The sequence below is a fragment of the Hyperoodon ampullatus genome, assembly GCF_949752795.1.
Source record: "Hyperoodon ampullatus genome assembly, chromosome: 6".
NCBI classification, from domain to species: domain Eukaryota; kingdom Metazoa; phylum Chordata; class Mammalia; order Artiodactyla; family Ziphiidae; genus Hyperoodon; species Hyperoodon ampullatus.
In genome coordinates, this window is record NC_136919.1 from 35,988,250 (window position 1) to 36,011,582 (window position 23,333).

Genomic DNA, 23,333 nt, shown 5'->3' on the forward strand with positions numbered 1-23,333 from the left:
CATGGATGGACCTTGAGGGTATTATGCTATGTGAAATAAGCCAGAGAAAGACAAATATATGATTTCTCTCACTGTGGAATTAAAAAAAAAAGAATAAATCAAATAAAAACAAACACGTAGATACAGAGAACAGAGTAATGGTTACCAGAGGGGAAGGGGTGGGGAGGAGGGTGAAATAGATAAAGGAGATCAACAGTATGGTGATGGATGGAAACTATATTTTTGGTGATGAGATTGCTGTAGAAATATAATGTTGTACACTCGAAACTTATATCATGTTATAAACCAATGTTGCCTCAATTTAAATAAATGGTATTTACCTTATTCATCTTTTTATCCTTTAGCACATAATTAGCACTCAACAATATGTTTGTTAAATTAAACTGAACAGAGAAGTACATAAAGATTTGCTTACAGGATATTCGCCAAATTATCCTTCATCAGAGTAACGAGAAAACAATGGGCTTAAACTCATCTGGCCCTAACTACTATTATTAATACCAGTAACAGTCTCTTATATGGCACGTGACCAGTGTCCTATGATAGAAGGTCATGGTCCACAACATTCTTACAGCTGGATTCCAGTTCTGCTACTTACAAAATAAGCACTCTTGAACAAGTTACTTACCCTATCTTAACTCAGTTCCCTCAGTACAAAATGGGAGAAACACAACTTTCCTTGGTGTAAGGTTATAAACAGTGCATGAAGAGTAATGCCGAGTATTGACCCTGGCACAGGGTACGTAGGTGATGATCATTTCCAGCCAGAACAGATCCAACTAGAAAAAGTGTCTCTCTCTTCTTCCCCAAAGACATAGGCTCCACCTGGATTTATTTTGCTTTGTTTTCCTCACTCTCTCCCACAATTAAGATGCAAAAACCTCTACATCATAACCATTATTTTCTCTTTCCAAATCCTGGTTTCCCTCTTCTCTAATTACCCCCAACTGAAGTGTCATCAGAAGGAACAGAGCAAGAAAGGCAAGGACTTACAACTCAAGATAGGCTATGGTCAAATAAGGAAGAGCTTGACTACCACTCTGACTCAACCGTGGAACAGACTCAAAAGGAATTCTTGGTAAAATGTCAAGTGGGGAGAATTCAAGCCTGGGGAAGGATTACATGACTTCGCACTAGGACATTGAACCCTCAAGTTAACTACACCTTGAACTAAACACTCCTTCAATCAGAAGCAGTCAGTTACTGGTGCTCCAACACCGAACAGTGGAAAAGGGCCAATGAGATGAGAGTCATAACCATCATGATCAGAAGCAAAAGGAGGAAAGGAATGCTCCCTGAAAGCTTTCTTCTACCCAGGAAATGAAGCACAGGCAGCTAGGCAGTATCAAGAGAAACAAATGGGATCACAATGTTTCAATTTAATAGCACAGTGCTGTTCAAACTTTATAAAACAATCCAGCATGTGCTGGTAGCTGTTTGTATTACAGAGAGGCAGGATAGCATGGAGGTGAAAAACACATGGGCTCTGAAAACAGACTGCCAGCTCTTGTACTTAACTAGCTGTGTGATCTTGGGCAAGTTACTTAACCTCTCTGTGCCTCAGTTTTCACTTCTGAAAAATGAAGCTAACAAACCTAGACTCCACAGGGATGCTCTTTACAAAAACTCATTTCTACGGCAGAGTAGTGCTAGGCACATGATTAATGCTTTATGTGTTTTACAAATAAAACTATTAAGATCCACTACTCACTCAGGAGCAGCTTATACACAATCTTATGCTTCAAAACTGCTGCTGGTATTGCCATCATAAATCTCAAAGACCCCTTTATTTTATGTTGACTCCTAGAAATTCAACTTGTTGACTAACAAATCCTTTTATTGAAGGATAAATAACCAACAAACACTGGTTTATTGAACTGAATAGGTCTAAAACCCAGAGGTGATTTTGACATGGTGAAATGGAAACCAAAGGTTTGACACTTAATCAGACTGTAATCATCCCCAGAATAAACGAACAAAATACACATTATTTATTGAGCAGCCCTTGTGGTCACTTTCCAAGCTGTTGTATTTGACTGGAAGGCACAAAATGTAATAGGGGTGCAGCTAGGTTTGGTTTCTGCCATATGACTGAACAAAGTGGCATCAACTTAGTGAATTCACTATGGCTTTCTCTGGTCCTCAGTTCTGAAGGGTCAAAAACCTGGTTTTGTCACCACATTCATTCATTCAACAGTTATTTTACAAGTACCTACTTTGTGCCAGATCCCACAACAGGTAATGTGGAGAAACTGGACAACACATCATCACACTTCCTGCTCACTGCTGCAAAGCTGACAGTCTGGCAGAGAAGACATATTAAAAAACCGAACGTGCACCACAAAAAAACCTGATGGTCAATAAACTTGTTCCTACAAGACCAACCCATCTTTCGCATGCAAGCACGACTACACAGAATTCAAGCAGGGGAGTATGTTGTATGAATGGTAACAGGCACCAACTTGACAAACACCTGGCTGTTTAGGGTGGTGAATTACCTATTCCGAGCCCTGCCCATTCTGCCATTCTTGCTGCTTTTCTCCGCAAGGCTACAGTCCACTTACTTAATTTCTCCTTCCTATACCACAATCCCATACACATCTTGCCTCACCAAATTTCTTTGCTTATCACCCTGATTGGAGTTCTCCATGTTCTAAACTTCTTCCATCACACATCTATAGAGATAATGCCATTTATTCCAGAGGCAGCTACATGTATTCAATCTTTGTGGAGCCCACTAGTTTAACCTCAGAAACCAGCGTTATATTCTGTTATTTTCAAGTCTGGGGTTGGTGTGGTAGGGCAGAAGGGGCATTTAGGGCCAACGTGCACTGAAATTGTGGCCCCATAAACCCTCAAAATAATTCTCGGGCTTCCCTGGTGGCGCAGTGGTTGAGAGTCCGCCTGCCGGTGCAGGGGACACAGGTTCGTGCCCCGGTCCGGGAAGATCCCACATGCCGCGGAGCGGCTGGGCCCGTGAGCCATGGCCGCTGAGCCTGCGCGTCCGGAGCCTGTGCTCCACAACGAGAGAGGCCACAACAGTGAGAGGCCCGCGTACCGCACACACACACACACACACACACACACAAAATAATAATAATAATTCTCATTTAACCTGCAAAACCACCCAATGAGGCACAAAAGTTAATTTTATATGAATCGTTAAGCATACTACACACCGGAAAATGCTAGGCATTATACAAAGGTCAAAATTCAAACAAGAACTTAGCAGGTTCATAGTCCAAGTTCAGTAGTCATTTTCTGCTGGTGGTTCTATGAACTATAAGCAGTACTTGAGATGATACTAGAAAAAGTGCACCCGTATGAAAAGTTTCAACCAACATTCAGATCAGCAGTAAACAAACAAATACTTGAGTCAATACAGAAGTGAAATCTCTCATGTTATTTAATTTAATACAAAAAATAGCATCCATGGTAAACAAAGATGTGCTTCATCCCTATCATGGAGAATGTATACTTGTGGCACAGGTATGCTCAAGGCTTTTGTTGATAATTAAAAATAGAGGGAAATCATTTTTATACTTCTACTGAACTTTGTTGGATGGAATAAAACAATTTCACATCTGAGGTGGTGGGGGCCTCAATGGGGATACTACCTACACGTGCCAGTTAGTTACAGACAGGGATTTAGTTGTGTCGGCAAACCCAAGGCCTGGTCTTTATTCTTAGAGCCATAATTAGGGCTCTCTTTCCTGGGGCTAAGATTAAAGTAGCTCCCAGAGTTTCAGAGGAGCCACACCATCCCAGGTTCCATCCACTCAACCCTGCTTTACAAACTGGAACAAAGAGCATTAGAGGAACTTTCCACTGAATTTCAACGGAGAAAGATGAACTACTAAAGATTTTTTAAAAGATATTTTTTAAATGTGATCAGACATTAACCCAAATATAGCCCATGGAGAAAATGTAATTCAATAAGGTAATTATTTAAAATTCTCACTGGGTGAACTTTAAAAATAGGCCCTCTAACCTCCAAAAGAAATGTTCTGTGTATGCTGTCTTCATGGACACATTTCCGGGAGTCAGCACAGGGCCTGGAACTTACGAGGTTCTCTTTAACTATTTTCTGAATACATAAATGAATAAATATATTCCTTCTGATCATTAACCATGAATTTTTCACCCAGGAAAAATAGTTATTTAAAGGCAAAAGTTATTCGAGTATACATTACATAAAAGAATAAAATCCTGCTTTTCACCTTGAAATATGAATTAACTTCCACCACTAAAAAAAGAAAATTAATGGAAAAAAAGTAAGTTTTCATAAAGATGACTGTCAGAGATGGTATTAATTGCAACCCATTTTGCGCAATAAATCTATACAAAACCTTGATATACTTACCTACATGTATGCAGTAACAATGGCAGAAAGTGAAAGACTCCTATTTGGAAACAGACTCATAAAAATAACTATGTGTGAAAGCATATTCATGGGACATTAAAAACACTTTCTGAGAATCTGTAATAAAGAGACTATAGGCAAAAGTTCCACAATTTGGGCTGTAACAAAACCTTTCAAAAGCTGATAGCTTTCAATACTTGATAGCCAAACTCGTCAATGATATCTTCCACATCACCATCATTTATAACACACCACTGAGACACTATTTCCCTGAAACCAGTTCTGTAATTATGGAAAGACTGGGATGCTGACTTCATCATAAACATTTGCTATAAAGGTGCCTTGTCCCCTTGTAATTCCTGCATATATACCAGGTGATGTCCGCATTGTTGTTTACCACTATCATAAACTACTCTGGTTTGTATTAAGACATTGAGAATCTGTAAAGTAAGTTACAGTCGAGACAAAACTCACCAAGCACGATGACCACAGTCTTCAGAAGACTCATCATGGTATCCCGATTGCGCCGCGGCCCAGAACTATGCCGAGACATCCTCATAGTCCTCTGGCGAACATAGCCAAAGATATGAGCATAGAGAACCACCATGACAACGAAGGTCACCAAGTTGAAAATGGCCCAGAAGACCAAGTAAGAGTCACTGTAGAGGGGTGCCATGTTGGAACAGTTTTCAATATCACAGATGCAGTTCCAGCCTACACTGGGTATGGCCCCCATAACGATGGCCATGGTCCAGATGACCACAATCACCACCACCACCCGCCGGTTGCTCATCCGCGTGTGGAGCTGCATGCGGAAAACCGTAATATGCCTCTCAATTGCAATGGCCAGTAAGTTGGCCACAGAGGCTGTCAGGCTGGTGTCAATGAGGCCCTGACGCAGGAGCCACGTGCTAACAGTCAGTCTCCGAGTATTGGGTCCTGTGTTGAACATTAGGTAGAAGTAGGCCAACCCAGCAAAGAAGTCCGCAGCAGCCAGATTCGCCATTAAGTAATAAATAGGAAAATGGAAGCGGCGGTTGACATAGATTGCCACCATGACCAGCAGGTTGGCCAACATGATGAAGATACAGACGGTGATTCCAAGTCCCATCACCAGCTTGCTAACTGTGTTCCATTCTGTGGCAAGGTACTTTCCACTCCGGTTATAAAAGAAGGCAATGGACTCATTGTAGAAGCACTGTGGTTCATTCATGGCTGTGAACTAAAAGAGAAAGGAAGAAAGGTTAAAAAAGAGAAAAACCATGCACCCAAGTTTAAAGATGTGTAGATAACGCAAGCCTTCTACGGTAAATGTGGCCAAAAAATAGCAAAAGCAAAGAATTTGAAAATCTGATCCTGTGTAATGTTCTATGATTATGTTGAAACCCCAAGGTTTCTTACTGTTTTACTGTTCTCGAGATTAAAGACAGTTGGAGTTAAATAAATGACAAGGTCTGTTCTTGGTGGCTGCACATCATTGAAGTCTACTAGAAAAGCCACACGACCCAGAAATCATGCCTAAAATACATGAGACAGATGAGAATTTTGCAGAGCGTTGCAACTGGAATATTTACCATAGTGAAATCTATTTTGGCCTGTTATTTAGGGAATCTGTAAACACAGATGGTTTATAGATAGGGTATTATTGCCCTATTATTCTGCATTCCTGTTCTCACATAGTATGTTCAATCTGTGTCAGACATTTTGTAACGCAAGTCCCCACAAGGACCATCAGTCCCAACATTTCAAAGAAGTCACTATGCATCAAAGCTACTTTGCCCAAAGCCAGCATTTGCTGTTCAACATTCCTGTGGTCAGCACTGTCTTGCTCCACAACTCCTTACCCCAGAATAGCATTCATCAAACAATCTATGACGTTTGAGAACGTTTTTCTTCTTGGAGGACATAAGAAATATGTAACTAATGTAACCTTCAGAGAGCAGTTCATACTTTGACACTGCTCTAAAAGTACACCTTCTAAAATGTTGAGCGATAATGTTTCATTATGTGTTTTCTTATTTTTAACATCATCAATCAGAATATATTTGCTTATTAACTACTTATACTCTCACTTGAATTCAAAAGGATTGAGGAAGTTTCTAATAGAATGATATAGGTGTCAATAAAACTATTAAAACAAAATTAGAAAGGAAAAAGTAACACGGAGGGCTTCCCTGGTGGCACAGTGGTTGACAGTCCGCCTGCCGATGCAGGGGACGTGGGTTCGTGCCCCGGTCTGGGAAGATCTCGCATGCCACGGAGCGGCTGGGCCCATGAACCATGGCTGCTGAGCCTGCACGTCCGGAGCCTGTGCTCTGCAACAGGAGAGGCCACAGCGGTGAGAGGCCCGCGTACCGCCAAAAAAAAAGTAACACGGAGAAACTAGAAAATTACACATCAAATAGAATAAATCACCCTTCCTAAAGCCTTAAGTTTGTCTGTGACTCCTAAAATTAGAGAATATTTCTTGAAGATAGCTCACATCCAACCTTTTTCTTCATACGTTGCACTGCATTTAGTAAATTAGCTAGCAAATATGACAGTTTTCAGAAACTAATAAAAAAAAAGAAATTTTTGATTGTAAAAAAACAATGACAGTTTTAACCACTATTTTTGATCGAATATTCTACCGAATATCCGTGAGTTGTGCCTTAATGTTTACCAAACACAGAAAGTTCCAAAACAGTGTGTGAAACTCTTCTTGAATGGTTAGTCTCCTGACCTTTCCAGACATCTAGGGTCTCTTTCCTCATTTAGACTAATAGCTTTTAGATCATGCTTCTGTAATAATCACTCTTACCATGTTGTATAATTATTTATCACCTTGTTTCTTAAAAAGATGATAGTCCAGGGGAAGAGTGAAGACCTTGTCTTATACATCTTGGTATCTAATATACCTTCCACAGAGCCCCATTCATTGGTGATCTGAGAACTTGTGATGTTCCATTCCACTCCAAATTTGCCATTACTCTGGGTATCTCATCTAATTTTCTAGCCTCTCAGTTTCTTGACCTCATCTTTCATGACTTTCTATTCCATTACAACTCACCTGCCCACTTCCAAGGTCGCACCCTGGACTCTGTAACCACTCAGAACTGTCTCCCTTTGGAAATAATCGATTGATACATTCTAATACTCTTTCCATTCTAATTACTCTTCCCATTCTTCCAAATTTATACATTCTAAGTACTCCCTTCCCATTCTTCCAAATTTCTCAATTGATCCCCCTACATCAGTTCTTTGAAGCCATCTATTTCCTTAAGCATTCTACTTTTTTCCAATGGATTACCTCCCTATCTTCCCCCTTTTCCCTATCTGGCTTAGGTTCCATAGTATATTGTTTTCAACCTCTTTTTTTTTTTTTTTTTTTTTTTTTTTTGCTAACGCAAGAACACAGTCCCTTCTTGAAGACTTTGAGGTCAGGTGTCCTTCAGAATTCAAAAATTTGCCGGTTTTAAGAACAGTTATAGAGGACATAATCATGTTTGATGTAACAGCCCCACCAAAATTTGAGACAGCACTCCATAATGATACACGTTAATCTCTAAAGTAAAACATATGAATATATACACTAAGTTTGATAAATAAAGGTTATAAGTAGCCTCATATCTATTCATTCAGAGCAACTTTTGCCACTGAGTTAAGAAAAAATCATCAGTTTTCAGACCTCCTTAAGTGTTATAGTTTCAGATAAGGAAGTAGAGACCTTTATCTTTTAATCTACTTGCTCCACTGCACTTCTGTAACAATTTCTTAGAATAACACCAGTCTTGGATGAATGCAATTGGTTCCCATTTCCACACCTACACCAAGGCTTCTGAGAAATGTTAGAGAAAAATCAACATATCTGGCAGATGGATTCTGCTATAAATTCATGATGTCTAGCCTCAACTGAGAATTTAATGCCACAAGAAATCTGATTTTCTCCCTAATTATTATTCTGTATCTTCTTCACAGTAACTACTCTAAACTTATTATTCTCTCTTGAGTCTCACCTTCCCTCTCTCCAGCAGCAGTTGCCAAAAGAGGAAACTTAGAAATCATCAGATTGAAACTCTTTTACCTTTAAAATTACCTATTCAAGAACCCATTTTTTCTTCCCCTTCTGTTACAATGGAAAAGGTGTACCCTTTGCCATCCAAGTGTTCTGAATCCCATCCATTCTTACTATTTCCAGAACCTTGTTCTATAAATTGCTTCCTTTCTTCAATTCCCTCCTCACTCCTTCTCCTCTCTCTTGAATCTTTCCTATCCATATTCAAGTAAGTTTAATCTCTACCAAAGACAGGAAGGAAGGAAAGACAGAAGGGAGGGAGGGAGAGAGGGAGGGAGAGAGGGAGGGAGAGAGGGAGGGAGGGAGAGAGGGAGGGAGAGAGGGAGGGAGGGAGAGAGGGAAGGAGAAAGAAAGAAATCCCCATATAACTTCATGTTTGGCTTCCAGCTCTGATGATTTTTCCCCTTCATAGCCAATTGCTTTCCAGTGTCTCACTGGACACACAAAAATTTCTCAATTACCTATGGTACAGCTTCTCCCCCTTCCCCTCCATCAAATCCACTGTAGTCAATTCTTGAGTTTCACATAACTTCCCAAAATCACACCAATCTGGTGGCTGTTCCAGTGGAAATTTTTCAGTCCTCACCTTACTAACCCCTCAAAGCATCAGATACATGACTGGGAGCCTCTTTTTTAGAAAATTCTCTTTCTTTAGCTATCATGACATCATACTATCCTGGCTCTTGATCTCTCTCTCTCTCCCTGGTTGGCCCTTCTCAGTCATTTCTGAGGTTCCCCATCCTCTGTGCAACATTACTGTTTCTACCCTATGTTCTCATTCAACACACTTTCATTGAGTTTTCTAATATGTCCTCCAAGATTTTAATTATCCTATATATTTCAAATACTCCCATATCTACATACATGACCCTTATTTCTTTCCTGAACTCTAAGCAAATACCAAATTGCCCACTGTTATCTCTGACAACCTCATAATTACTTCTGTCTCTGTGTTCAAAACCGAGCTCAAACTTATAACCTTCCTCAACTTGTTCCTCCCGCGGTCACTATTTCAGAGGCTAGAGAACCACTATCTTTCTAGTGGCCTGAATGCTAAACGTGGGAATTCCTTTTCCCCTCATCTTCATCATTTAATCAATAACCACACCCTGTAACTTCTCCTTCCTAAGTATCTGTTCAACCTGTTTACTACTCCATCCTCATGGCCACCAGCATTACTACTGCACTGGCTTCCTAGGTGTTCTTTCTACCTAGCACCAATCTCTTCTCTAGTGATCTTTCTAAAAGACAAAGTTGCCCAAACTGTTCCTCTACTAAAAATGCTTCAATGGCTAACAAGTGCACTTAAGCTAAAAATCCATACTCTTCAACCACCTTATCAGGCCTCCTTATCAGGCCTCTCCAGCCTCAACTCAAGCTATTAATGACTTTAAACTCTCTGCTTCAGCTCTAGTTAATGTACTGTGCTCTCTCTCACCTCTGGTTCTCAGCATCGCTGAGAACAGAGGTTTTCTGCATCAGCACCCAGAGGGTTTGTAAAACACAGCTTGATGACCACATCTGTCTGATTTAGCAGATCTGAGGTGGGGCCCCACATGATGCTGATGCTCCTGGGCTAAGGACCACACTTTGAATACCACTGGCCTAGAACAATCTTCCCCCCATTTTCACCTTATACTCATTCTTCATGTACCAGTTGAAATATTATTATTTCTAGTCATTCTCCCCAGATCTTCCCATGTCTGGGCAAGGTGCCTCCTACCACAGTTCCCTGCATTACTCCTAAAATAACACCTACCACACTGTATAATAATTGCTTCACTATCTATTGACACCTCCCCACATTAGGCTGTAAGCATTATGACGGCAGAGATTCTAGCTTTCTTGTTCACTGTTGTATAGCATCCAACTATTAGATTAGATGCTAAATATATATTGATTGCTTTAATAAATTAAAGATAATTCAAAAAACATTTACACTTCACAAGTTTTCTTTCTGCAAAGGATTTTTTAAAAATCGTAAATATTATATAAATGCAAAATTCTGTTCTTTCCTTTAGCCCCTGTAACCATTTACTTTCTCGGGACAAAGAAATTTCTTAATCAAACAAGAAGCATGTAGTATTTCACAGCATTCCAACTTCTAAACGCCAACTGCCAACAAAGTCAAGCAGTGATATGAACAGCTTCTTTGTTTTTCCCACATAGAAAAACCATATAATTAAGAATGACAAAATAAAGTATAAATTGGCTTTTTAAGCCACAATATGCTAAGATGAATAAAACTGACAAATTTTCTCTGAAGGTATCCAATGTTTACTCAGCAAATGGCATGTGACCTGGTTCTATTCCATCTCTTATCTCTCAAAAATTGAGTAGTGATACCATAAAAACCATACCATATTTAATGACATAACTTACATGATTTTTTGAACCTCAGTTTTACCATCTGTTAAATGAGGAAATTGGACTAAATTATACATAAGGTCTATTTCAGATTTAAAATTCTATACTAAGAATATTGTGGGTAAGAACTCTATATTTAATCAAATTGCCAGCTAAATATTAAAGCAGTAGAAAATATACCAGGAATTAAAAATAGTAAGGGTAGAATATACCTGAGAAAAAAATCAGGAATTTCAGCTAGATTTAGTACAACAGGACTGAATTGAAAGAAGAATTAAAACTTTTCTCCTATCATCTGCAAAAAGCAGCAGATCTGGAGAATAAGTGAAGGACACCCTGGCAGCATCTTCAATGGTAGTCAGAAGGGTAGTGTGAAAGTGCTTCTTTCCTTTGTCAGGACCTGATGGATTTAGGCAGAAACCCACATCGAGCTCTGAGAGAACGCAATTCAACTGTGCTTGGACTATAAGACATTAAGGTAGTCATGGTTATAACGGTATGGCAAACAGAAAAAATTAGCAAACACAATGGGGAGAAAACAATCTCAGAGAAGGAGATGGCCATCCTAAAGAATAACAGAAAATACCTCCCCTTGAAGCAGATTTATTAAAAAAGAAAAAGGGGGGGAATGGAAAAGATTAAATACTAGGATATTTCTGATTTGCATCCTCAAAATGCTTTGTTAGGGTACAAGCACTGAAAATAGAGCAAGCCATGACGAAGACAAAAAAAAAATTTTTTTTTTCAGAAAAAACTACATAGAGATTATATTAGCTTCCCATTGCTACTGTAACAGATTGCCACAAATTTAGTAGCTTAAAAAGACAAATTTATTATCTTATAGTTCTGGAGGTCAGAAGTCCGAAGTGGGGCTCACTGAGCTAAATCAAGGTATTGGCAGGACTGTGTTCCTTTCCAGAGGCTCTAGAAGAGAATTTTTCTGTCTTTTCCCACTTGAAGAGATGGCCCACATTCTCTGTCTCCTGGCCCCATTCCAGCTTCAAAGCCAGCAATGGCCAGCCAAGTCTTTCTCACACTGACATCATTCTAACACTGACTCTTCTTCCTCCATCTCCCACATTTAGGGACCCTTGTGATTACCTTCCCAGATAACCTAGGATAATCTCCCCATCACAAAGTCCTGAACTTCATCACACCTGAAAAGCCCCTTTTGCCATGTAAATTAGCCTATTCAGTGGGTCCAGGATTAAATATGCAATGGACATCATTAGAACTTCATCACTGTGCCTACCAAAGAGATGAAAAACTATTTCTCAATTAAAAACAATAATTCAGGCAATGAAATGAAGTATAAAAATTCCAGAAAACTGGGCTTCCCTGGTGGTGCAGTGGTTGAGAGTCCACCTGCCGATGCAGGGGACACGGGTTCGTGCCCCAGTCCGGGAAGATCCCACATGCCGCGGAGCGGCTGGACCCATCAGCCATGGCCGCTGAGCCTGCACGACTGGAGCCTGTGCTCTGCAATGGGAGAGGCCACAACAGTGAGAGGCCCGCGTACCGCAAAAAAAAAAAAAAAAAATCCAGAAAACTGAAATGGCAAATAGAAAACAAACTTAGGAAGTTTACTCAGTGCTCAGAGAAGACAGTCAGAGATAAGAATAAAAGGCAAGAAGGCACGTATAGGAAAAAAATTTCAAACATAACTAGCTTTCCAAGTAAGACTAGGACAAAGCTTAAGTAACACAGCTTGAAGCATAGGAAAAGTTATTGCTTAAGGAGAAAGACCTCAGATTACTGGTTTAAGTTTACATAAATTACAAAAGAGTCGATTAAAATCACTAAAATTGGGCTTCCCTGGTGGTGCAGTGGTTGAGAGTCTGCTTGCCAATGCAGGGGACACAGGTTCGAGCCCTGGTCTGGGAAGATCCCACATGTCGCGGAGCAACTAGGCCCGTGAGCCACAACTACTGAGCCTGCGCGTCTGGAGCTTGTGCTCCGCAACAGGAGAGGCCGCGACAGTGAGAGGCCCGCGCACCACGATGAAGAGTGGTCCCCGCTCGCTGCAACTAGAGAAAGCCCACACACAGAAACAAAGACCCAACATAGCCAAAAATAAATAAATAAATAAAATTTAAAAAGAAATCACTAAAATTCAGATACAGCTAGGTTAGATTTTGGAATCTCAAGGTTAACATTCGAAATTCTAAATATATAAAAAAAATAAACAAAAAGCAAACAAATCAAATATTGAGAGAAAGAGAGAAAATACGGTATTGCTAAGCTTCTGCTGTAGAATTCCAAAAGATAGAACACAACCAATCAAAATCTCCATTATTTCGATTATACTTCAATTTGGAAAAAATCTCCATTATATGGAGAAAATGTTTGATATCCATAAATTCCACAGCCAAGTATACTGATGTTCTCACAGGGGATAGTAAAGAACAGTCCCAGAGATGTGGGAGCTCTGAAAGATCATCATCTACATTTCCTTCTTAAAGAAAATACAAATGCAAGTAAGCCATGAAAAAAGTAAAAATAAAAACCACAATAGAATAAAAAGACTGGCAGTAAGCATCAAAAATACACACAACAAAATTGAGTCTAAGTAATTGCTCTCCAAATGGTTATAAAACAAAGCAAATATCAAAAATAACTCGAGGGTATACTTATTATAAAGACAATAAATTAATAATAATCTGGAATTAAAATGACTGTATCAATAAGAACTTAAAAATGGGGGAAGAGAAGTATGGAAATATCTGTTCATTTTCTCTTATTACTCAGGTATGAATCAAAACATACTATTTAAATTGTAACAATAATTTTCAAAAATAAGTTTAAATATAATTGATTCAAAAGCCACCAAACTGAGTAGTGAATATACTGAAAGTAAGATGATTACTTTTCATATTACTGGAGAAAATAGAGTAAAAAAATGATGTATAGAATGACAATTCTGTGAAATTTATATAGGTAAGACTATAAATGATTTTCTTTTCTTCTTTAGAAAAGTAGTATCTGTTGCAAGAAATTTAGGGGGAAACAAGAATATAATCAGACAAAACTCAAATACTTTTTTAAAGTTCATTATTCCAAAATCCCGATGACTATAATTAGAAATTTCTCTGTAATAAGTTACAGAATTCCGCCCTGCCCAAGAAACAAAGATGTAAACAAAATAGAATGATTCCAAAAATAAATTGTCCTCAAAGCTAAAAAGAGAAGTCCATATTCATGCCCTTTGCACATCCATCAATTACATTTCAGGATGATGGGGTGGAGGGAGGAGGCCTCCGTTGGCTGCTCTACAGAACAGATGTTCCAGATCTCAAAAATTTACCTCACCCTATCGTGTGATCTCAAAAGAAGTCGTAACAACTCTGGCAAGCCTGAACTCTAAAGAGACACAGAGGGTGTTCATCTTCGCTATGCACTTCATTTCTTCATTGGCACATTCACAAACATTTCTGGAATGCCAGGTATGGGCATGGCACTGCACTACGTTATGCCTTCCAGGGGTACCAACATGAAACACCTGGGTGCCTGGTGTGGGGTCCCTCACAGTCCATCTAGTGTGGTTTTTAATCTCCTGAAAGACAACTACATCTTCATTAGCCAAGTGGAGAAGGGAGCACTTCGCACAAGCTCACGAACTGGTAACTAAACCTTTATGATTTAGTAAGCATTTAGATAAGAATGTAAATATGTACTCTACTGACATTCTAAAGGGAGATTTTAATTTATACTGAATAAAGGACCAGTAATAAGATCTAAATTAAGCCAATTTGGTTTCCCACTTCTGTTAAAGTACAACAATGGAGTGGGTGAGGACTTCTTCCTGATTCTGATGCTCACCAGCTAATTTGGTCTTCAGTAAGTCTCATAACTGCTTTGAGTGTCAATTTCTCACTTGTAAAATAAGATATCTCTAAGGGCTCTTCAATTCTAGTTCTTAAATCTAAAATAATCAGACCTTCCACACATTTCCTCCCTCTTCCCCCCCACCAAAAAAAAAAAAACTGAAAAGAGACAGCACAGAATTTAATTAAATGCAATTAAGTCTCTATTAACAAGAAAAATAGTTCTCACACTTTTTAGAGTCTCAAATTAGAAACAATAAAAAGAAAAAAAAAGGAATGATCTACAACTATAATCAGAAAATGGGACATAAAACAATGCTGATGCAAACTAAAAACGTTCTAACGTTAGAAAGCTAGCCTCACAGTAGCTGAAGAATGTGCAACTACTAGATTTTTTTAAACTTTATCTGAAAAAGTACATAAAGTGCTACTTCTTATACAGTAACAATGTATGTGAATATGATGTACACGCATGTAAAAAAGAAAACTATGGAAAACAAGTGTAAATCAATAAAAATACATCGTATCTGTTATGACCCCTTTTAACAGGCTAAGTGAGTGACATCATATTAGTTGAATTTCCAGAGAGAATTTTGAGCCTGGGCCCAAGAAGAAGAAATGGAAAACAAACAAACAAACAGACAAACAAGCCTAAAAACACTAAGACATGCTGGAGAAAAATATAGTGTTTTAGATACACTGCTGAGCTAAAAGGGAACAGCAAACTGAGGAGATAGGCTGCCCTGGCAGCACACTGTCAAGATCATGGAGACAGGGCATTAAATATTACTGGGAAAAAGAAAATGAGCCCTTGGCCTTGACTGAGGAAGTGACTTAGAACTGAGACCCAATAGTTAAGCTAGGAGTCTTGAAGATCTCCCTATCAGTAAAAGAGTGGAACAGAAAAAATAATCTACCCAGGTGCACTGGGGAAAACAAGGAAGTTTGTCTTAGCTTAGGCTCCAGGTTGGGAAATAAATAAATTAAAAGACTCCCTTCAGAAATCAAAACCCCTCCCTTCCCAATCAAGATGGGATTTGAAGTTAGACCTTCTGCCAAGTCTGAGAATGAAGTTAGACTTTTGCCAAATCTGAGAACCCACAGGAGGAGAAATTAACACAAACCACAGTCCTTAGCCTGTGATATCTCCGCCCCCCTCCCATCCACGTGCTGGTACTAGCAAGCATCAAACCTCTCCAGAGGGCCAGACCTCAATACAGCCACACAGGATTCTCTCGAATCAGCTCCACTGATGATGAATTCATTATCCCAAAGACTAAAAACACACAGGAAGGATACCATGTATGAAAATCAGCAGAACAGTACACAGTAGGATAGGACCCAAGAATATCAGACTAAAGAGAAGACTGAACTGATCGAGGTTTTGCGTTCTCCCTTCTCCACTTCAACTGGTTCCAGTTACATTTCCATTTCTACTTTTTAATGCTTATTTTTAATATTTTAACATGCATACTTGACTTGAAGTCTAAAGGTAATCCTCTTCCCTTGATGAGCTTTCACTCCAACACCTCTGGCGCTCATGTTACTGTGGTTCAGCATTTTACTTCCATTTGTTTTGAAACCTACCTAAAATTACCTCATATTATACTGTTTTGATTTTCCATTCTCAGTTTATCTGGTTATATTTGTATGAAGCCAGCACATCCATGGTACAAGAACAAAAAGGAGATTAAGAGTGAAATAAATTACTGGCCAGTATTATTTAAGAACATAAATGAAGAGTTCCTAAATAAAATATAGTTTCTATATCTGTTTATCTAGATCTAGATCTATATAGGGAAAGAGAGAGAGGTGTGACTAAATAGAGTTTATTCCAGAGTGCAAAGATGATTTAACATTTAAAAATCTGGTAATAGAATTCATCACACGAACAAATTCAAGGAAAGAAGAAAGGCCAATGATCATCTCACTAGAAATGGAAATACACGTTTGGTAAATTTAAATATCCTTTCACGATAATTTGGCAATCTAGGGTTAGAAGGAAACTTCCTTAACTTGCTAAAAGGTTTATGTATGGCAACTATCATATTTGATGGAAATATTCCCTTTTAAGGCAGAAACAAAACAAAGGTGATTCAATCACCAGTTGCTTTTAGCATGTATTGGTGATTATAGCCAAAACAATAACGAAAAAAAAAAAAGGAAAGAATTGGAAAAGAAAAACTTACTCTTTTTCACAAATGATTAATCAGTTACATATAAAATGCAAGATAATATATAAACAAACTGTACTAACAGAGTTTAGTAAATTTGCTGGATTAACTATCAAGCCACATGAATTAACTGCATTCCTACAGAAACACCAGAAAAAGAATTTTAAATTATTATTTCAAGGACAACCCATTTACAATAACAAAAGGCCTAATGTATCTAGGAATAAGTCTAAATATTCAAAAGTTTACAGCAAAACCTAAATAATTGAAGGGATAATATTTCATGGGCAGAAAAAGGTGTTAAGTTGTCAATTTTCCCAAAATTAATATATAAATTCAATGCAATAAAATGAAAATCCCAAAAGTGTTTTTCACGAAGCTTGACAGGCTCCCTAAACACTGCTACAGAAGTACAGAAGAACCAGAGTATCCAAGATAACTTGGAAAACAAAGAACTAGATGCCCTATGGAAAAGCATGTTATTTTAAAGTGATAAAATAAGACATGATATTGGCACAGAAAAACATGAACAGCCAATGGAATAGAATAAAGAACCAGAAACACACATTTCCATGGTTACTCGATATAAGAGACATGGCTTTACCCACCAATGGGGAAAACAGTGTAACTGTTCATCTATATGAAAAAATAAAAATAAAACAAATTGACTGTCTATGTCATATCATACCCAGAAATCAATTTCAGGTGATATAAAGACATATGTAAAAAGCAAATAAAGAATATATTTATAATTTGTGAATAGGGGGATTTTTCTAAATAAGACCAAAACTTTGACAAAATTCAAAATTCAAGACTTCCGTGCAGCAAAAGACTTCCTAATCAGTGAAAAGAAAAGCTGAAGAATAGTAAAAAGTTTGGCAATGCACATAAAAAAGGCTTAGTTTACAAATCAAAATAGAAAAGCCAAACAATCCAACAGCAAAATAGGCAAATATGGGGACAGGCAATTCATAGAAGAGGAAAACTAAATGGCCAGTCGTCACATGAAAAGATAATTACTCTTCCGGGGAATCAGAGAAAGTTAAATACAAACTGCCGTCAGACCCAATTAATCGTTCCATCAGGTGGGCAGAATTTAACAAGTCTGAAAATATCAAGAGTTGGCGAAGACTGTCATACAGTTATGGTGGGAATAAAATTTCAGTACAACTGCTTTGCGAAACAGTTTGGCAAAAACCAAATTAAATTGGACATGTTCATAACACATGATTGAGAGATTCTAACCCCAGAAAAACTCACATATGTGCATAAGGAGACATATACAAGACTTTTCATTGCCACTCTTTTATAATATCAAAATATTAGAAGCAACGTAAATATCTGTCAACTGGAGAATGGATAAACTGCAAAATAACCAGAAGGGTATGCTATAAAGCAGTCAAAATGAACAAAGTTGAGCTTTACGTATGCTAATGACTAAAGCAATTTGCAAAGTATACATGCAGTGCACCATTCTTAGAAATGTAAAAAACTTACATAAATACACTATATATTGTTTAAACATTTTCTTCACATATGTATATATCCACAAACACATGTGGGGAGATGATAAATAACAATATTTATGGTCTGAGTCAAGACGGAGGTTAATAGAATTGGGAAGGAGCACAAGGCGCTCAACTTTATAATGGTTCTTTGTTTTATTTATTAAAGCCTAAGATATTTTCTTATTAAGGTATAATTGACATATAGCACTAGTTTCAGGTGTACAACATAATGATTCAATATTTGTATATATTGTGAGATGATCACCATAATAAGCCTCGTTAACAAGCATCACCACACATGGTTACAAAATTTTTCTCGTGATAAGAACTTTTAAGATCTACTCTCAGCAACTTTCAATAATGCAATATAAGTATTATTAACTATAGTCACCATGCTGTACATTCCATCCCCAGGACTTTTTTTTTTTTTGCGGTACGCGGGCCTCTCACTGTTGTGGCCTCTCCCATTGTGGAGCACAGGCTCCGGACGCGCAGGCTCAGCTGCCATGGCTCACGGGCCCAGCCGCTCGGCGGCATGTGGGATCTTCCCGGACTGGGGCACGAACCCGTGTTCCCTGCATCAGTAGGCGGACTCTCAACCACTGCGCCACCAGGGAAGCCCCCCTAGGACTTTTTTATTTTACAACTGGAGGTCTGTACCTTTTGACCATCTTCACCCAAAAGATTTTGAAGCAATTACATCAAAATGTTAACATTTTAAAAGCTGGGTAATAGACATCCTATTGTATTATAACACTCTCTACACTTTTCTCTATGCTTGACATATTTTCTTTTTTAACATCTTTATTGGAATATAATTGCTTTACAGTGGTGTGTTAGTTTCTGCTGCATAACAAAGTGAATCAGCTATACATATACATATATCCCGACATCTTTTTAAAATAACAAACAAACACCTCATTCAGTCGGAGTCAAAGCAAATGGGTTCTGTTGTCAATAAAGCAGGGAGGAGAAGGAAGGAGAGGGGAAGGAAAGTAGTGAGCAGTATTGCTAGGCTCCACCAGGCCCAAAGAATGATTCACGGATAAAAACTGAAGTACATGATCATGCTTCACTTAACATTCCTATTTCCTGGGAGACAGCAAAGGGTCTGGGAGATAACATTACAGATTTATAGTAGCTTAGAGCTTAGACCCCAGAATTGGTGAGATCTGGGTTCAAATTCCAGTTGTTTTGTTTACTAATATGACTTCAATAAATTATTTAACACTCTCCTCTTAGAAGTTAGTTTCCTCATCTGTAAAATAGAGAGAAAAACACCACGTTTTAAGGACTGAGTTATTATTCAGTTTCTGTAACATCCATTTCTCCTGAAACTTTTAAATCAAGTAACCCAGAGGGTTTAAACCTTCATAAACCAAACACCACCTCTAAAATGCAGCCTTCTTGAACTCACAGATCAAAACAAGATAATTAAATAATTCATCCGATGAAGAAAATTATTTTCTTGTGGCCCTTTTTATTTCCATAGGCTAAGAACAGAATATCTTTCTTTATTATCTTGTTTCAAATCCATTTTTTTTTACAATAATACATGTGGATTGGTGTCTAGGCTCTATTTCTTCCAATGGTTTATCTATCCCTATACAAATACCAAACTGACTTATTTATTACAATGTTATAATAAATTCTGATATCTGGAAGATCACTTTTTCCCACCTTGGTCATCTTCTTCAAGATGATATTGGCTAGTTCTGACCTTTTGTATTTTGATATGAATGTTAGAATCAGCTCGTGAGGTTTCAAGACAATTTTTTGGAATTTTCACTGTGACTGCATTCGATCTCCAGACGCATTTAAAGAGAACTGACATGAAACCAATGAATCTTACAATCCATTGACATAGTATCTCTCTGTTTAAGTTTTCTTTAATGTCTACTAATAAGGTTTTATAAATAATCTCAGAGTTCTTATACCAAATTTATTATTAGAGTTATTCTTAAATACTTGATACTTTTAAGGCATTTGTATACAGGATTTTTGGGTAGTTTTCTCATTTAACAGTTTTTTAAATTGAGATATAACTGACATAGATCATTGTATTAGTTTTAGGTGTTCAATTTTTTATTATTTATTTTATTTTTACTCATGGTAAAAAGTATTTAATAAGTGCCACATCGGTACAGAAGAACACACAGCCTATATAGCTCATCCTTTAAAACCAGAACAGCCAAGTGAAAAGTCAGCAGAGATTCTTATTTTTACTTAAAAAATAAAAATAAAAACAAACAAAATAACAACTAAGGTACAAATTGGGAATTGAACTACTACAGTTTTTCTTTCTAGAGATGTGACATCCATGTTTTCTTGTCAGTAATGTTCTATCAAACATTGTACTAAACCAGTGTACTAAATCCAAGCAGACAGATGACCAGTAAAGCCGTTTGCTACCTCCTACTGAGCTAGACCAGTGGAACACTATCTTGGTAGGATTATTTTGACAGTAAGAAGTAAGTGCAGAGCCCCTACCCCAACAGAAAGCCTAAGGAGCTGTTTTACACAGAAAGGGTTTTAAGCAAACCTGCAGGAACACTAACATGCTCTAAGAAAGGAAACCTTTCAGACTACTTCCAGCATACATTCATTGGTGCCCAGTAAAATAGGAACACCAATGTAGCAAGCATGTTTGCTTTCATAGCACTAACAGCTAAATAGCACACAGCATATAATATTTTGATCTTGAAGTGGGTCATCATGGAAGTTCCAAGATTATATCCACTAGGTTAGCCTGAGTATTCATCTATAAAAATATTTTTTTAAAAACATGTAAACGAGAGTTATAGAAACAATGGGACTACATCAGGACCAGCAGAAGACAGTGATACAAGGACTGTACATGTAAGACTAGGAATTGATTTTCACATGTACCTTTTAGGTAAAGGAAATCTAAGTTGATTCCTACAGCCAAGACTAGCTGTGACAGGATTTTCAGAAATCTTGAGATGGGCAGCTAGCTTGAGTTAACCCCTGGATAAATACTCCCAGTCAAAAACCCCACTGAGGCTGCAGAACTGAAACTCTGACCCATATAAAAAGCTGTGAGTGCACAAAAAGCCTGGTGGGACATGCAAGGCCTGCTGGGCCAAGAGAGTTGGTGATAGGGTTCTTCCAACATGGGCACACCATCATGTATGCTGGGAAAGTGCCCCCCAGGTGGAATGCTGGTCTTGGGCTTGATGCAGGAGCCAGACTCAGAAGCTCCTGCGAGAGGTGTCTACTCAGGGAGGAGTACTGGGGTTACCGAAGACAAGAACGTGTCCAGGAAGTCAGGTAATTTTCTTCTGACCCATCAATACTTAACATTAGTGAAGAGGTGCAGAACAGAGTCAGTCTTTCCAAGACATATTCTTCTGACATCATTAGCCAAAGCCTCTCCCAGTCTATTGGCCTGGTGATGTCTAGAAAGATCCCATTACCTGCAGGTGGGACCTAGCGCCGCAGACTGCTCTGGGAAGTTGGCATAGAAGATGATTTGCACAATGAAATCACCACTCAACTGCTGCTTAAGTCCAGTCCCCAGCCTTCTCTTTCTGCTCGGTAGTCCAGAAACCTTTCTTTAAAAGCTAGAAAATCGGTAAACGTGAGAAGCACGTCGAAAATGTCACAGGCCACTTCATCTTTACGGTGCTGTAAAGTTGTAGTGAAAGCCCCCATGTAAAATCCAGGAATCCGCTCCAACATCTGTTCTTCTATATAATTTTCTACCAAAGAAATACATTTGTTAAAAGTAGGTGTGGGGCTTCCCTGGTGGCGCAGTGGTTGAGGGTCCGCCTGCCGATGCAGGGGACACGGGTTCGTGCCCCGGTCCAGGAGGATCCCACATGCTGCGGAGCAGCTGGGCCCGTGAGCCATGGCTGCTGAGCCTGCGCTCTGCAATGGGAGAGGCCACAGCAGTGAGAGGCCCGCGTACCGCAAAAAAAAAAAAGAAAAAAAGAAAAAAAAGTAGGTGTGTAGGTGAGCTTACTCTCTTCTGCGTCTTCAAACTCCTGGTAGTACTTGGCCAGGCAATTCCTCTGTAATAGCTGGAACTCACCATCCATGATAATGTCCTCTTAATATCCAACCACAGCATCAAGTTCTGCATCAGAGGCGAAGAGACGGGCAGCGGGAAGCTCTCTTCCTCTAGGGCGTCCATTGCCGCCGCATCCACCGCGCGCGGGGGAGCGGGCTGCCGGCCTTCTACCCCGCCCGCGGCCCGTGCGCATCCTCCGCTCTGCTCCGCAGAGCCCCAACCGGCATCGGGAAGGCCTCGCCGCCGAGGCGGCTCACGGCCCAGCCGGGTAGCGCCCGCGCACGACGCCCCGGCCTCAGGCTCCGCGGCTGCGGCCACGCGCCGGCCGGGCCTCTAAGCCCTGCCAGGCCTCACTAAACTCGCCGCTGCCGCCGCGGGGTCCAGGAGTCCGTTACCGCGCCCTGCCTCTCAATTTTTAGAAAATAGGGTTGTATACCTATTCTTTAAGTTCTTCTTGTATTCTACTACCCATACTTACTGTATTCTCTTATTCTTACAAACAGCTTCTCGATGCTTTTTCTGTGACTAGCTTAGAGGAAAGCAATAAGATGTGCAACTGAAAAGAGGCAGTTTTTAATATTTTAAATACTTAATGCAATTTTTAATATGTTTGAGAAAAAAATCATGCAGAAAAGTTCTCATAAGAATAAATGTATATTCCGGATACATCATTTGAGTTAAACATCTTGGCACAACAGGACTACAATCTCGCAGATTCCCTGTCATTCGCCACCTTGTTCTTTCTACCTTTTCTTTCTCTGCTGATATAGAGTTGAATTCCCAGCTGCAGGCTGTGTTGCTCTGCTTTTCCAAGCTGGTCTTGAATGAGACAGTGAGCTGACCAGCAGCTGAGTGTCTCCATCTGACTTGTCACATCTATGCCTGACCATAATCTCTGAGTCCTGAGTTCCCACTGTGCATCCATATACAAACCAGCATGTCAGAGGTAAGCCCAGAGCACAGGCCATAGGGCTGGGCTTCTTCCTGGGCCCTTTGTTTTTGCCAGGTTT

General features: G+C 39.1%; 2 protein-coding genes across 2 annotated transcripts in view; both read right to left on the reverse strand.

Annotated features, from left to right (window-relative positions):
• LPAR1 (lysophosphatidic acid receptor 1) overlaps positions 1 to 23,333 on the reverse strand; it is a gene marked incomplete at both ends in the record, with an annotated part of 83,262 nt that overhangs the window by 52,122 nt on the left and 7,807 nt on the right. Inside the window, one exon of the mRNA XM_079706542.1 lies at positions 4,838 to 5,585. Coding sequence (XP_079562668.1) covers positions 4,838 to 5,585 — 748 coding nt within the window. The remainder of the gene's footprint in view (positions 1 to 4,837; positions 5,586 to 23,333) is intronic.
• LOC307055069 (ADP-ribosylation factor-like protein 2-binding protein) lies at positions 21,804 to 22,351 on the reverse strand (the record flags this gene model as incomplete). The annotated part of the gene is made up of 2 exons (XM_079707012.1): positions 21,804 to 22,012; positions 22,222 to 22,351. 2 exons carry the CDS (start codon positions 22,349 to 22,351, stop codon positions 21,804 to 21,806), a joined length of 339 nt encoding a protein of 112 aa, XP_079563138.1.